The sequence below is a fragment of the Orcinus orca genome, chromosome 9 (genome assembly GCF_937001465.1).
Source record: "Orcinus orca chromosome 9, mOrcOrc1.1, whole genome shotgun sequence".
NCBI lineage: Eukaryota > Metazoa > Chordata > Mammalia > Artiodactyla > Delphinidae > Orcinus > Orcinus orca.
In genome coordinates, this window is record NC_064567.1 from 22,699,990 (window position 1) to 22,717,346 (window position 17,357).

General features: G+C 41.3%; 1 protein-coding gene across 2 annotated transcripts in view; it reads right to left on the reverse strand.

Moving 5' to 3' along the window:
- Positions 1 to 2,869: 2,869 nt before the first annotated feature.
- The window catches only part of STRIP2 (striatin interacting protein 2), a 44,327-nt gene continuing 29,839 nt past the window's right edge, over positions 2,870 to 17,357 (reverse strand). Inside the window, exons 19-21 of one of the 2 annotated variants that reach the window (XM_004272206.3) lie at positions 9,199 to 9,303; positions 8,117 to 8,321; positions 2,870 to 5,556 (exon numbers count right to left, since the gene is read on the reverse strand). In XM_004272206.3, coding sequence (XP_004272254.1) covers positions 5,306 to 5,556; positions 8,117 to 8,321; positions 9,199 to 9,303 — 561 coding nt within the window. In that variant the 3' untranslated portion in view covers positions 2,870 to 5,305. Of the gene's footprint in view, positions 5,557 to 8,116; positions 8,322 to 9,198; positions 9,304 to 17,357 lie in introns of those variants that run through there. The other variant, XM_033432483.2, reaches the window with a different exon arrangement.

Here is a 17,357-nt window from a genome sequence, read left to right on the forward strand (position 1 = left end):
CACCAAAGGTGTTTGAGCAGAGGTGGGATGACTTTTGTACTCTTGCAGTTCCTTTGAAAGACTTTATTTTCTTTTCTATAAAAGTAAAAATTTTAAATTCTTCCTTTTTGAAATTTAAATCTGGCTAATTACTGAAGGAGCAAATAGGCTGAACATCTCCCCATAGCCCACTCAGGCCCAATCTCATTCCATTTACAGGATCTGGGGGTGTCTGAATGGCCAGAAAAACTGCTTGTAGGAAATTACATTTCAGATTGCTTTGGCCTATTGCTATGAGAACTGAGTGAATCTCCCTTCACCTCATCCACCACCACAACATACACACATGCAGACGCACACACACACACCCTATTCTTCCCATCTATACCCTTTCGTATAACATTTCTTCCTAGCTAGAAAATGTCTGAAAGCAGTGTTAGGGAAGAATTATCTGATTTAATTATTTGATATATTAAATTTATAGTCATAGAAGAGAACATTGATATAGAAAAATAGATCTCCAGGATAAATGATAAGAGCAAGAATAGAACAGTACATTGTGCTTCTAATTGTAAAAAAAAAATGTCGATGAGGAGGAGATGGGTATTATCATGGGGATTTTCTGAAAGAATAAAAAATAGAAAAAAATATTGGCAGTGATTACTTCTGGGGAATGAGACAAGAGATCTGGGTTGGGAGATTACATTTTTCTTTGTGTACTTTGAAAATCATTTGAATTTTTTGCATGTATCTTAACAAAAATACCAATACATAAATGTATTCTTCAGTTTTACACATGTTCCCTCATGTCATATCCTCTACCCAAGCCTAAAACTCTTTCTTTACTTGAATCTCCTTTGACTACATCAATAGCTGCAAGTATTTTCTGGATAAAAATAACTTCCCTGGGTCTTGCCTTAAACCTCTAATACTGATAAGAGTAAATGAATCAATATTGCTATTTGTTAGTGTCTGATGAGTTTTAGTGGGTTGAATGGTGGCCCTCCAAAAGGTATGTCCATGTCCTCATCCCTGAAACCTGTGAATATGGCAAAAGATAAAGATATTTAGATTGCTTCCCTGTTGGCGCAGTGGTTGGGAATCTGCCTGCCAATGCAGGGGACACAGGTTCGAGCCCTGGTCCGGGAAGATCCCACACGCCGTGGAGCAACTGAGCTCACATGCCACAGCCGCTGAGCCTGCACTCTGGAGCCCACGAGCCACAATTACTGAGCCCACGCACCACAACTACTGAAGCCCACGGTCCTAGAGCCCGTGCTCCGCAACGGGAGAGGCCACAGCAGTGAGAAGCCCTTGCATCGCCATGAAGAGTAGCCCCCGCTCACCGCAACTAGAGAAAGCCCGTGCGCAACAAAGACCCTATGCAGCCAAAAAAAATAATTAGAAAAAAAAGTTAAGGATATTTAGGTGGTTACAGAGCTCATCAATTATAGCATCCAATGAGATCAAAGTCGTGAGTTTGATTGTTGTATGAACAAGTGTCATTTTTGTTCCAAAAGCACAGGTGAACTTTTTTTGGGGGGGGGGGCGGTGCTGCACAGCTTGTGGTGTCTTAGTTCCCCAACCAGGGATTGAACCCAGGCCCTGACAGTGAAAGCACCGAGTCCTAACCACTGGATAGCCAGGGAATTTCCCCACAGGTGCATTCTTAATCTCAGCTAGTTTTATTGTAAATATGGGTCATCTCAAGAAGGACTAGAGGAATGAATTCTAACTTACCACTACTTGGGGGAAAAACAGAAACCATCAAAACACTTGTCTTTATATAACAATGATTAATAATTGTTAGGTGGAAGAGCTGGGGATCTATGGGCAAGAAAGGTCAAGAAAGCCACACTGCAAGTATCAGCATAAAGCACTGAAATGAGTGTTTTCAAATATTCACTGGAAAGCTGTTGATATTCTCAAGAAGAATCTCTAGGGAGTTCCCTGGCGGCATAATGGTTAGGGTTCCGGGTTTTCACTGCCCTGGCCTGGTTCAGTCCCTGATGGGGGAACTGAGATCCTGCAAGCTGTGCAGTGTGGCCAAAAAAAAAAAAAAAAAAGGAATCTCTCAGATAGTCCCACCACCAATCTCAAGAGCTCCCTGGGAAGCTGCTCTGACTCACTGTCTACCCATATGCAACTTGCCTCCCTATAGGTAGTATGCTTCTCTGGACCAATGTTAGGCTCACCTACGTGAACTGCTTTTTGCCAGTGGACTATGAGCAATCTAACTTGTGCCACATCCAAGCAGGAGCTTTATTTATTTATTTATTATTCTGTGAGTAGTGTTTGTTCAGTTGGAATTTCTTCTTTTTTAAAAAAATATTTATTTATTGGCTGCGTTAGGTCTTAGTTGCGGTGCACGGGCTCCAGAGTGTGTGGGCTCTGTAGTTGCAGCACGCCGGCTTAGTTGCCCCGCAGATTGTGGAATCTTAGTTCCCCAACCAGGGATCGAACCCAAGTCCCCTGCATTACAAGATGGATTCTTAACCACTGGACCACCAGGGAAGTCCCCAAGCAGGAGCTTTAAATGTGTTTTCGTGGTACGGTTTGCTCTTTTGCTCCTGCCCTTCACTATGAGAACAGTATGTCCCAGGTAAGGGCTATTCCATCAGCCTAGTGCCAGAATGAGACAACATACAGAGCAGAGCTAATCTAGCAAGTCAATTGAGTTGAGTAGAGCTGCAGCTGCTTGCCAGAACCAAGAACAAGAGAAAAAGGTTTGTCATAAGCCACTGAGATTTTGCAGTTGTTTATATCAGCCTAGCCCCAGGGAATACTAATGCAAGATTTTATATATTCATCTCTCTAATTATACCCTTCCTTTCTAGATCTAATGTCTTGATTCTCTTGTGTTGAAGAAGTTAAAGACCAAATTTCTAACTCCAGTACAATTCTTTTTATTAAAGTACTTCAGTAGAGAAACAGTGTTATCAACAATCAACACAAACTTTACTGAAATATTCACAAATAAAAATCTTCTACTTTATAAATCACTCAAATAATGTTCTTCTGTGTTGTAACAGTAATCACCATTGGAGGTTGGTTACTCTGATTTATTCCTAACCACACACATGTATTCTCAAATTGGGAGATTCAAATCAGTTACTGTAACATATGGGGCTGGCTATCAGTACCTGAATGCTAGTCCCAGAAAGTCAGTAGAAAAATGATGTAATTTGAAACTAATCATTTATCTTTGGTGCCTCAGTTTTTCCATCTGCACTGAGAATTTCCCTTAGAGAAGATTTATTAAAAAATATGAAATGTTAAAGTTTAGCATACATCTATGCCTTGGAAAGAATTCACGTGCTTTTTTTTTTTTTTTTTTTTTTTTTGTGGTACGCGGGCCTCTCACTGTTGTGGCCTCTTCTGTTGCAGAGCACAGGCTCCGGACGCGCAGGCTCAGCGGCCATGGCTTACGGGCCCAGCCGCTCTGCGGCATGTGGGATCTTCCCGGACCAGGGCACGAACCTGTGTCCCCTGCATCAGCAGGCGGACTCTCAACCACTGCGCCACCAGGGAAGCCCACGTGCATATTTTTAAGAGGATAACTTATCTGCTCTTGATTAAATTAAATACTATATACTATTTATTCAAAATAAATAGACTGATAATTGTTCTTTTCTTGAAAGTTGTCTTTTCACTTAAATCACATTGAAATCATAGGTTAATAGGGTTCAATAGTGTTCAGTAATGATATACTCAGTAAATTACTTTAATTGCAATGAGGACTGCTGTCCTACTCAGACAAAATTTACAGACTGTTTTAAGTTTCATCCATTACATACTTACATTCTTCATGACCTCACCATAAAAACAGAAATCCTGCTACCCGTAAAGCACAAAGGGGTGAAATTCAAGCTATAATCAGAATTTTGGTATAGTTCCTTTGGAAATCATTAGCAATCTATCCTGACTTCAAAAGAGACTGTGGTTGACAAAGGATGGAGTAAATAAGCTGATTTTGACTAGACGTCCTGGCACAATTAAAGTGGCCTGGTGCTATCATAAAAAACATTCAGTAGTGTCCATGTTGCAGGGTGGGGGCATTTAAAGTAAAAAAGCTTGAAAGTATAGATGCCATAATTCTGAGGACGGAAGAGAAATAAGATGATCCTGATTGAATCAGAAACTTTTCTAAAAACCGTGTTTCGGTTGGGAAGACTGTGATTCTGCTGTAAAAGGGAGAAGTTTAAAGAGGTTGGTACAACAACCCTTACATTTTCAAAGAAATGTGTAATACTTCTAGGTAGAAACAGTATTGCTAAATACCCACATGACACTTTGAAACTGTTAGCAGTAAAAAGGGAAAAAAAATCATTTATCAACATAGGAGACAAAGAAAAATGGTAACCTGTGATGCTCTCGCTGTTCTATTCAATTAAAAAAATAAATCGATCACAAGCACAAATGGACATGCCATCTCAATAAATAAAACCTTCTGTAGATAACTTGTCATTTAAAAATGAATTAGATGAAAAGAATAATTTTCTGCAATGTACTCAAGTCATTTTAAGACTGAAATAGTTTCAGAAAAACATGAAACATCCTTAGAGGAGGCCTGACTGTTTTGTACTGGTTGTGGCAGAGCACTCCATGCCCTATACAGAGTACACAAGGAAATACTTTTCACACTGAACATAGATCTCTTAATAAAGAAAAACACTACACAATATACCTTTCTATAACATGCAGTATTTAGGTAATAGTAAATCATCATCCTTCACAAAGAAGATGCAGTTGCTCTAAAAATCATCTCAGAGCTAATGATTTTAGAAAGAGGTGAGCGTCAGAATTTTAAATTTAAAATACAGACTTAATTTCAAAGTTGGGTTTGCCAAACCTCTGGTAATCCAGGGTGAGCAAGAAGGAAATGTTCTCCCTATTTTATGACCTGCACTTCCCATTACCTATGATGAATGCCATGAGTCAAATGCCATAGTAAACTTATTCTCACTTTTGGGGCCAGCAAAGGCTAGCGTGGTTCTAGGCAAGACGAAAGCAGGGAGCAGTCCCACAAAAGAGCCTGTCCAGGACTGATCCAGCAGGAGATTTCAAGGGCAACTGGGCACCCAAATGACCCCAGGGCAATTAGATCAATTTTTTATCACTCAGGCTCCCAGCCTTGTATTATATCTCCAGGCCTAACTGCTCCCATAATAGTCCTGAACTACACTGGATGTCCTAAGGCTGGGTCACTGCTACCCTGGACAAGCACTCCTAGAGCTGGAAACAAAGGCTGAGTGGGCAGGGTAGGCAGAGCACCATTTATTGGAGCCAACCCCCATCTATCAGATGCCTGTTGACAAGAGCTCAGTCAGTGATTCTGGAGCAGCTCCTCCCAACAGATGGGCTGTGAAAAAACCTCTCTCTCCAGCCAGAGCTCATATGAGTAGTGGAAATCCTCAGGCAGATCCAACCTCTGCCCCAGCACACTCTGCAGGCAGTTATCCACAGGTGAAAACTCAGAGTCCTGGGGTCTGTCATACCGGCGGCTGTTAAAAGCCTCAATGTTGGCCCTCAAGGTGCATTCTTCTGCTTGGAAGTCCCACGGCCTGGCATCGATGTCTGTGTTGGGAAGATTAGAAAGAAAAAGATGTATACACCTCAGGACACTGTTCCTCTTAGCACAGAGCATGGTCTATGGGATACCAACAATGCAACTGCTCAGAATTTCCTTTTTTGTAAAAAGCAATGTACAAAGTAAGTATATAACACGCTGCCAGTCAGGTTTAAAAAATATACACATGCCCACATACATATGCTTATATATGCAGAGACTATCTTTGGAAGAGTCTAGAAACTGGTTAACAGTGATTACCGCTGAGAAGGAAATGAGGGCCCTGAGGGAGGTAGACTTCTTTTTATTGTATTTCCTTTCCATTATTTCACTTTCTTGCTAGTTATATGTATTATATTTTCCAAAACAGCAACTCGGTTCCCTTTATTGAACTTTCCTTAGGAATAGGAGTTTCCCACTTGAACAAAATCACAGTTTTCAAGGAATGGTAAGAGGCAGGAAGGGGCACAACAAGGAGAACCAGAATGAACCAGTTACTGAAGACTTTCCTGATTCCATGGAACCTCCTCCAGCACACAAAAAATCTATATGCAGCTTATGTTAAGATTATGAGGTGGGGCTTCCCTGGTGGTGCAGTGGTTAAGAATCCGCCTGTCAATGCAGGGGACACGGGGTCGAGCCCTGGCCCGGGAAGATCCCACATGCAGAGCAACTAAGCTCGTGCACCACAACTACTGAGCCCACGTGCCACAACTACTGAGCCCACGCGCCTAGAGCCCATGCTCTGCAACAAGAGAAGCCACCACAATGAGAAGCCCACACACCGCAACGAAGAGGAGCCCCCGCTAGCCACAACTAGAGCAAGCCCGCGCACAGCAACAAAGACCCAACGCAGCCAAAAAAAAAAAAAAAGAAGCAAGCAGACAAATCCAGAAGGTGGATATTCTGCAGAACAACTGGCCTAGTTCTTCAATTATGTCAGTGTTATGGGCGGGGGAAAAGAACCCTGCTAGATTCAAAACAAGTAAAAGGATATAACAATCAGATGAAATTTGCGGTCCTGGGTTGGATTATGACTTGGAAAAGAATAGCTTTAAAGAATATTTTGGGGCAACTGGGAAATTCTGAACATGGACTTGATTATTAGATAAAATGAAAATGTACTGATATAGAAAGGTAGAAATAATGTTAACTAAAAAGAGAAAATTATACACAACACTGTAAAGCAACTATACTCCAATTAAAACTAATAAAAAAAAGAGAAGATTACAAAATAGCATACACAATTTGCTTTCACTTAAATAAAATGTAGGGCTTCCCTGGTGGCGTAGTGGTTAAGAATCTGCCTGCCAATGCAGGGGACACAGGTTCGAGTCCTGGTCTGGGAAGATCCAACATGCCACAGAGCAACTAAGCCCGTGTGCCACAACTACTGAGCCTGTGCTCTAGAGCCTGTGAACCACAACTACTGAGCCCACATGCCACAACTACTGAAGCTCACGCTCCTATAGCCCGTGGTCCACAACAAGAGAAGCCACCACAATGAGAAACCCACACACCACAACGAAGAGTAGCCCCCGCTTGCCACAACTAGAGGAAGCCCATGCGCAGCATGAAGACCCAATGCAACCAAAAATAATAATAATAATAAATAAATAAATAAATAAAATGTATGTGTATATGTAGAGGAAAAAATCTGTATGAACATACAATAAGATTTTGGTGGCAATCTTTGGACGGTTCAAATATGGCATAAATATGGTAATATTGTAAAGTGTTTGCTTCCTTGTTTTTTCTAACTGCTTTGTAATAATAAAAGGTTATTTTATTTTTAAAAATCTCTCAGAGAAAAAAAAAAAAAAAAAAAAAAAAATCTCTCAGAGAGACTGTCATACACAGTGAAATAAGTCAGAAAGAGAAAAACAAATACCGTATACTAACACATATATATGGAATCTAAAAAAAGAAAATAAATGGTTCTGAAGAACCTAGGGGCAGGACAGGAATAAATACGCAGATGTACAGAATGGACTTGAGGACATGGGGAGGGGGAAGGGTAAGCTGGGACGAAGTGAGAGAGTGGCATGGACATATATACACTACCAAATGTAAAATAGTTAGTGGTAAGCAACCGCATAGCACAGGGAGATCAGCTCTGTGCTTTGTGTCCACCTAGAGGGGTGGGATAGGGAGGGTGGGAGGGAGATGCAAGAGGGAGGGGATATGGGGATGTATACATATAGCTGATTCACTTTGTTATACAGCAGAAACGAACACACCATTGTAAAGCAATTATACTCCAATAAAGATGTTAAAAAAAAAAAATCTCTCAGAGAAACCTGTCACTTAAAGGAATGTTTTGAAAAGGGGTAATTATCCCTCAATTGACTTGTTCTATAAAATGGATTTTCATAGTTTACATGGGACAGGGTACGTGCTGGAATTTGAGGCAGCGCCTTAACGTTTGTTGTAATAGCGCCTGACTATAATCATATATTTTCTCATCTAAAATATGTAACAATTCATACCAAAAGAGTAGAGACGCCTGTTTAGTTTTGTTTCAATCCTGGGCAACTCCCAGAGGTCAAAAGCTCTGAGAATACTCACCATTCCCATAAGCCCAGTCATCATTCATGCGGTGGCGTACTTTCTGATAAATGGCTGACATGGTTTTCATGTTGCTTTTCCTCCACTGGCGCCCGAGGTACTTGGTCTGTATTTTTAGCAGCTTCAGCACATAAAGTTGCAGCATGGCCTGTTTGACCTTGAGGGCCCGCTTTAAGATTGGAGCAGATTTAAACACTACCAGCATCTGCCCATTTAAAGAGGGATAAGAATGAAGAAAGATATGGATCTAAAGTTTCTTTGGAATTTCCAACTCACAGAAAAATTAAGCCAAACCTGGCTAACCTCAGACTACCCTGGGGAGCTTTGGAAAATCTATGGTCCAAGCTCCACTTAGACTTAGTCTTTAAGAACAGAGGAAGCACTCCATTTATATTTCACAATTCAAAATTTCTAATATTCAAAGTGCAAAAAAATTTTGTCAGCCACACATCCCCTTTCCACTGTTACCAGTTTTCTGTGTATCCTCTGGAGATAATTCTATGTATGTGTATGTTACTTTTATTAACAAAAATGATAGCAACTACATACCCTTTCACCTTGTTCCATACCTTGATTTTTTTTGAATTTTATTTATTTTTATTTTTTATACAGCAGGTCCTTGATTTTTATTTAACAATATATTTGAAAATTATTCCACAGCAGTACAGAACCATCGCATTCTTTTTAATGATTGTATTAATATTCTATTATAAGGATGTACATAAATAATTTAACCAGTTGGTATTAATGAGCATTTACGTTTTTTCCAATCTTTCATGATTACAAAAACTGCTGCAGTGAATAATCTTAGACTTGTATCATTTGAGATGCGTGACTATAATCCAAAATACAATGCTAACTTCCCTACCAGAGCTGCCCTGAGGGAGGGTCCATATTCAGCTCCCTGAAAAGAAATGGACCAGTAAATAATTATCATAGAATAAGTAACCAGAATTAGGAGGTGCTAAGTCTTATGGAGCGTTCAGTGTCTATCTATAAAGCTCGCAAAGCGAGAAGTCCATATTTACTAAAGATAAAAAAAACCCAATTAGGTGGACACCATGATCTGAAGCTCCACTCACCATGGTTCTGGAATGCTTCCATTTGGTCAGTTTATTGAGCAGCCTCAGAAGGTTGATGCAGGAAAAGAGGTTCCTCCAGCAGAACTGGTTGTTGTCTCCAGCTTCCTGTAATAAGGCATGCTCATCATTATCTCAACACCTATAAGGCATTCCTTCCCACAGAAGTATGGAAGTCACTGTTGGTCAGTTTAGGTGAGGCCTTCCATATGAAATGCTACCTCCTTTCCATCCCGCTCTTCACACAGTCAGGCATGCAATATTCTTCAACTGAAAACACACAGCTGCCAATCCTGGAAGACTCTGTACCTAGAGCAAGTACTGGCTAGAAAGATGGTACATGAACATAGAAACTTCATTTAAGCAAGCTTTCTTGTGTAGCTTTCTGCTTTAACATCAGAAAAGAGATGATAGAATTTTGCCCCCATATACTCTACACTTAATTAAGCTATGTTTATAATTGCTAAGAGTTATTCTGGTAGATTTCAAACTATTGGGTTGGCCAAAAATTTCGTCCGGGTTTTGTAAGTTACAGAAAAACCCGAACGAACTTTTTGGCCAATCCTATACATTGTATGGATCTGATATTCATTACAATTAATTCTTGAAAAAATCAACCTCCACCCTCCTTTATCAAACCATATTGCAGTAAACTGCTTCATTCTCTAGCATGGAAGGAAAAACGGCAGATGGCTTATTGGAACCAGGTGTTTCTCTTGAATGTTTCTTGATAGCTTGTGAGCACCCAACCAGAGATAACAGATGGATGTCAGATCAGAAACAGGTAACTACTCATAGAAACATCTTTCAGGGACAAAAATAAGAGTCTGGGCTTTGGGGCTTGCACCTATATACTGGTGTCAGAAGCTATATAAATCAATTAACACACTTGGTGGTCAAACTAACATCTTGGAAATTTCTCACGTCTACAATGTGAGAGAATGTAGGAGTGGGAGATGTGTAGAAGTGAACTGCTTACTGATGAGTGGAAGATTACCCCCTCCTCTCCCAAATTAATTTGAAGCAAGCAAGGCAGACATACATCAACTGTGGAATGAACAGCCAAGACTTTTGAGAATATTAGGCTCTCCTAAGAAAGAAATAAGACTGAGGATCAAAAAGGTGCAGGGAAACTTTTCAGAAATATTGGTTAGAAATAATGTTCTCCTGCGAATTCCCTGGTGGCCCAGCACTTAGGACTCACCACTTTCACTGCAGGGGCTCAAGTTCGATCCCTGGTCAGGGAACTAAGATTTCACAAGCCGTGCGGCACGGCCAAAAATAATAATGTTCTTCTTCCTCTAGCAAATGTTCAATATTGTGTTTAGAACTAGTCCCAGGAAAGCTGTTTTTTCTTTTTTTTTTTTTTTTGCGGTACGCGGGCCTCTCACTGCTGCGGCCTCTCCCGTTGCAGAGCACAGGCTCCGGACGCGCAGGCCCAGCAGCCAAGGCCCACGGGCCCAGTCGCTCCGCGGCATGCGGGACCCTCCCGGACCGGGGCACAAACCCCCGTCCCCTGCATCGGCAGGCAGACCCCCAACCACTGCGCCACCAGGGAAGCCCGCTATCTGTTTTGTTCTAAGAGAGACTTCCATGGGAGCCTCCACTCTAGTGCAAAACAGATCAGGTTTTATAGATGTTACATTTTGTGTGGCTAACAGAGGAGACAGACTCCTAAATGCTTATGTTTTAAAAAGAAGCAGGGGAAACAAAAACATAAGAGAGAAGTAAGTATATTTCAGCTGTGAGCTTTCTTCATCCTGACTTCTAATACGGTAGCTGCATAAAAAGACTTGCATCCCTTGTGGGATATGGGAGTAGTGGCATGGTCTTGGAGAAGCGGCACTGGAGTAGGCACCAGGACACACGGGTTATGGCTTCAGCCCTGGCTGTATCACCTTAGGCAAGTAATTTCCCTGTTTCCTGTAAGAGGCTGAACTAAGATAACCTTTAAGATCCTTTTATCTCTGACCATTCAATAATTCTGTGGCTTACTTTCTCCAGTTGGCTTAAAAGTTAAAGTTTTGAGGGAGAGAATGCTGATTGTGGCTGCCTTTTTCTCAGAGCTGAGTCTCAAGAGTCCCAAGAGCTGCCCCAGTCCCCTTCTGAAGGTAGTCTCACCTGCCCAGGGCCCTTCCCTCTGATAATGCTTCCCTGATGTCCATAACTAGCCCCACTTCTTGCATCACCAGATGCTGCCTGGAGTGGGCACTGAAAGCACACACGCTGGTCAGTGGCTCTCCCTGGAGAGCTGAGTCCAGGCTTGTTGTCTTCTTTGCTGGAGCCCTGCTCAAACCTTCTCCCTTCTTCCAACCCAACAAATAATCTTTTTCCCAGAAAAAGGTCCATGGGTGCCCTTTCAGAATTGCCTGTCTTGAGAGTTTTTTCTTTTTATGTTCATTTAAAGCAGGTTTGGGCTTCCCCGGTGGCGCAGTGGTTAAGAATCTGCCTGCCAGTGCAGGGGATATGGGTTCGAGCCCTGGTCCGGGAAGATCCCACATGCCGCGGAGCAACTAAGCCCGTGCGCCACAGCTACTGAGCCTGTGCTCTAGAGCCCGCGTTCCAAAACTATTGAAGCCCGTGCACCTAGAGCCCATGCTCCACAATAAGAGAAGCCACCGCAATGAGAAGCCCGCACATCACAATGAAGAGTAGCGCCTGCTCACAGTAACTAAAGAAAGCCCGTGTGCAGCAACGAAGACCCAAAGCAACCAAAACCAAATAAATAAATTTATAAAACTAACTAACTAAATAAAGCAGGTTACCTTCTTCCTTCCTCTTTTTTTTTTTTTTTTTTTTCAGGACTCAGCATATTAATTAAGATGCAAACTTCTTCATGGGGATATATTTTGTGAACAGCAGCACTTGGCTGTATTCTCTTGTTCCTGGTACTTAGCAGTATCCAAAGCAAGACCTTTACTCACTTTCAACCAGCTAAAATTAAAAAAGAATTGCCCTGGGGCTTCCCTGGTGGCGCAGTGGTTGAGAGTCCGCCTGCCAATGCAGGGGACGCGGGTTCGTGCCCCGGTCCGGGAAGATCCCACATGCCGCGGAGCGGCTGCGCCTGTGAGCCATGGCCGCTGAGCCTGCGCGTCCGGAGCCTGTGCTCAGCGACGGGAGAGGCCACAGCGGTGAGAGGCCCGCGTACTGCAAAAAAAAAAAAAAAAAAAAAAAAAAAAAAAGAATTGCCCATGTTCCACTCTCACAAATAAATATTTGTTTGCATACACATTTGGTCTGAAGATTCAGTTTAGCAACCACATCCTACCCTTTCAGAGCATTTCTAAGGCCCTACAAGGGTTCTACTCTCAAAGATCCATCCATAGCTCAGCTGAGTGAGCCAAGCCAAATAAAAACCCACGCTCTAGACTTCCCTGGTGGTCCAGTGGTAAAGAATCCGCCTTCCAATGCAGGGGACGCGGGTTCGATCTCTGGTCGGGGAACTAAGACCCCAGATGCTGCAGGGCAACTAAGCCCATGCACCACAACTACTGAGCTCTGGCGCCTCAATTAGAGAGCCTGTGTGCCACAAACTACAGAGCCCATGTGCTCTGGAGCCTGCGTGCCACAACTAGAGAAGAGAAAACCCACACGCCACAACTAGAGAGAAGCCCGTGCTCCGCAACGAAGAACCCACGTGCCACAACGAAGGATTCCGCCTGCCTCAACGAAGATCCCGCATGCCGCAGCTAATACCCGACACAGCCAGATAAATAAATAAAGTTAAAATGTTAAAGAAAAAGAAAATATATTAAAAAAAACAGGCTTAAGACAATTAAGTGGATAATTAACTCAGACGACTGTGGGAAGGAAGAACAGAGTGTTTCTTCCTTTTGTACTGAGGAAATCAGATTGGTTAGAATCTGAGCACTGGAAGAGACTTAGCTGTTCTAGTCCAATGCTGTTATCCATAGAAGCAAAACCTGAGGCCCAGAAAGAGGAAGGTGGTCTGGCCAAGGTCACATGGTAAGTGGCCCAACCAGGGCTTGAACATAGATTTCCAGTATTTACTGAATTCTAACACTTTGTCTTTATTTACTGTTCATCTTCTGATTAAGTTACTGCTAGGTTAAGGACCCAGATCTAGGTATCATAAGAGTTATGATTCTCAAAAGTGATGTGAGGACGTATGGAGGAAGGAGAAAAGAAAATTTCAGAGTCATTTGGGGAGCTTTAGCAAACTACTTGTGCCCTGGGAGGGACCTGGGCATGTGAGTTTAAAAAATCACCCCATTACAGAAAGGGTGACAACCAGGAAAATCGATAAAATGCAAAAAAACCATTTATCCATGGTTCTTCCTCTGTATAAATACCTCATGGAAAATGGATATATACCTTATGATATGTTCACATTTTGTCTAGGATAGAGAAACAATAATGCTAATGGTGATATTGCTTTTAAATAGTGATGGTGAATGTCAAAACAAAGACTTTTATTTAAGGAGGTCACAAATCACTGGTTAAATAATGCCTAAAAGGAATGCTAGAGACCTTAATACCTGAACAAAAAGAAAACAAAAATAAAAACAATAACAAAAATCTTCTGGAATATCTGTAAATATCTGGATTAGGAAGTTATAAAAACTAATAAAGATAGATGAAAGGATCAGGTATATAAATTTAAGTGATATGAACATATTTTTATAGGTATTTCTGAATATAAATCATACCCAAATTTGAAGAATTTTGCAATGAACTACCTTTTAAGAATTAACTTAATAATTTCACTTGCCTAGATCTGAAAGGAAATGACAAATATTTCTTTGCAAATGGCTAGGCCATGCAAATTCTTACCCTCTGCTTTGGACAACACTTCACCACTCCACCTGCTTCCATATCAGTAGAGGGTAAGACTGGGCAAGATACTAAGAAACTTCTAGGTCTGATACTCAATGACTCCAAAATATAATGTGTATTTAGTTAGAAATTATAAATGCATTGTTGTAATAACATGATATATATTATAAATTACATATAAAGTAAAAAAGGATATTAATACATACAAAAGGTCTAATATATCCCACCCCTAAAGCATCATGTTGCACACCCTATTTTTCATACCATTGGTCTAAACAACCATCCAGATGCTGAGCATCCTACAGTACTTGAGGCCATACCCACTGCCTTCGCTAGCAACCTCCTTCTAAAGACCATACCTAACTTCCACACAATCATACATTCACCATCCTTCTCTTATGTTTGGAATTTAATTTTTTCCTAGTTTAGTGGATTGAATTTGAATACAGACTTTTGGAGATCTAGAAATTGTAAGGCTTCCTGCACCAGGTAGGTGAGGAAACTCTTCAGTACATGAGTAAAGATGGCCTATTGTAGAGCTAGATATTTTGACAAGATGAGAAGACCATAGAAATTAATGTGCCATTAACTTTGCCTTTATTTCATGTCCATTATATGTGTAGTTGGAATTCCAAATGAAGTTGAACTCAGTTCAAATACAGAAAACTGAGAAAATATGAATCAAGACTACCTTAGCCAAGTAATTCCACTTCTAGGAATCTATCTTAAGGAAATAATCAGAGATGAGGGCAAAGATTCATGAGTAAGGATGTTCATTATGGATTTATACAAAGAACATTGAAATAAATGCCCAACAATAGTAGAAAAAAATCATTTTTTTAAAATTAAGTAGTGTAATATTATATGTAGCTATTAAAAATCATGTTCTAAGAATGTTTAATAAAATCATATTGTGAACATTTAAATTTTACTATGTGAATTGAAACATATGTAAAGTCCTTATTTTATTAAATAATATGTGTGTGTATATATGAGTGAATATATAAATATATATGGTTAACTGTAACAAAATATTAACAGTGGTTTATTTTCTTTCCCGTATGTTTCTGTATTTCCCCAATTTTCTGCAATAGTATATATCAATTTTAAAGTCAGAAAAAAAAATTGAAATGTTACTTAAAGAAAATCCTATACATTTAAAATGCCAGTACATTTTCTGTGCTTACAATTAATTCACTGAGCCTGAAAAAGACATAAATCTTACTCATATAAACACTACTCCTTTCTGAGTGCAGAAGCCATCAGTTTAGATAAACAAACCACTATACTGAGGATCTATGTGGAGTAAACTTGCTAGTTAAGTCCATGACTGAGCTCAGGGAAATACTTCTAAGTTCAAGTAAAAAATAAAAAAATCTGTGGTTACCAAATGAAACCACCAGGCGCCACTGTTGCTTCACAGAAAGGACAGGAATCCCTAGCATGAATCTGTTTTTCATTAAGAATAGATACATGCTTTTTTTTTAAAAAAAAAAATTTCATTTATTTATTTATTTTTGGCGGTGCTGGGTCTTCTTTTCTGTGCGTGGGCTTTCTCTAGTTGCGGCGAGCGGGGGCCACTCTTCATCGCGGTGCGCGGGCCTCTCACTGCCGCGGCCTCTCTTGTTGCGGAGCACAAGCTCCAGACGCGCAGGCTCAGTAGTTGTGGCTCACGGGCCCAGCCGCTCCACAGCATGTGGGATCTTCCCGGACTGGGGCACGAACCCGTGTCCCCTGCATTGGCAGGCAGACGCTCAACCACTGCGCCACCAGGGAAACCCAAGAATAGCTACATGCTTTTACCTACTCTTAGATAACAATAAAGTCTTCTCAGAGGCATAACAAGTATTTCAATAATTTTCTGTTCATATCCCAAAAAGTTAATCAGAAGAGATAAGAAAGTTTAGTTCCCATCAATTCCTACTTATGGGATTGAGAAAAGAGAACACATTGTATCAAGAAATTGATTCAGGTCATAAAAGCTGACTTTATGTTTGTTTGTTTTTGCGGTATGCGGGCCTCTCACTGTTGTGGCCTCTCCCGTTGCGGAGCACAGGCTCCGGACGTGCAGGCTCAGCGGCCATGGCTCACAGGCCTAGCTTCTCCGCGGCATGTGGGATCTTCCCCGACCAGGGGACTAACCCGTGTCCCCTGCATCGGCAGGCGGACGCTCAACCATTGCGCCACCAGGGAAGTCCGACTTTATGTTTTGAAGTACCCTACTAACAGTAGAGCTTTAATGCTATCCCTGTACCACTGTTTCTGTGAGAAAGTGCATTCCTCATTCCAACTCTGAATGACAGGGCTGCATGTCTCCACCCTGGCTCTGCTACTTTCAACTATAAAGTTTTGGCAGCTATTTAACTTCTCCATCTATAAAACACTAATACCAACCTCATACAGTTGTTTTAAAGATTGAGGAACATCATAAACAGGGTTAGACAACTTATTACCTCTCTCTGCAGAGGTAAGAAGCTCCCAGCTTCCTTGGCTGCTGAGACCACATCTAAGTAAGAGAGGGAATCTCTGCCCCGGTGCTTAAAAAGGTGCTAGACTTAGTGTCTCAGGACATGGGTCCTTCTCTAATTCAGGGTCTGTCATGAGGAGTGGACCTGACGAGTCACTTCATCCACTGGGCCCTCAGGTTTCTCATCTTTGAGATAGGGGGTTTGGCCAAACGGCTCTCAGGTCCCCTCCAGCCAAGAATCCTATGGTTCTGTAAAACTTGTGCCACAGAAGGTACCATTCTACTTCACAATAAACTTCTCTGATGTGACATCCTGCAGGTATTAAAGTTGGGGGACAAGGGGTTGGGGCACACACAGGTGCCATCATCTGATCATTTATTAAGGTCCTTCCGTGTACTGAACATGGTGCTCGACTCTGAGGATATAAAATGAAGATGATACTACCTCTTCCTTTAGGGAGTTTTCAGTCAAATGGAGAAACAGATACATATAAACAATTACAGTGCAACAGGGTGAAGGTATGGGCTGAGGTATATCTAAAGAGCTGTAGAGATGAGATAGACACTTGATTTCAACATGCTGTTCATCAGTCAGTTTCATGGGATTCAGAATAACTGAGGGACTTCTATGATTTGCCTAGAACTGTTTCCAGCATGAGGAACTTTCTGGGTCATCCTTCTGTGGCCATATTGAATTTTGCCTCAGAGAGACCTAGGTAAGGTATTTTCTGAAGTACACACCCCTGGGTATTTTCTGTAGCACAGCAGAAAGAAGACAGATAATTGATTTAGGCTAGACCAGAAGAGATTCTCCTGCCATTTATCACAGATGTTCACACTCAATTTCAGTCCCTTATCTTTCTAAATTTCCTCTCCTCAGTGTTTTTCACTGACCCTT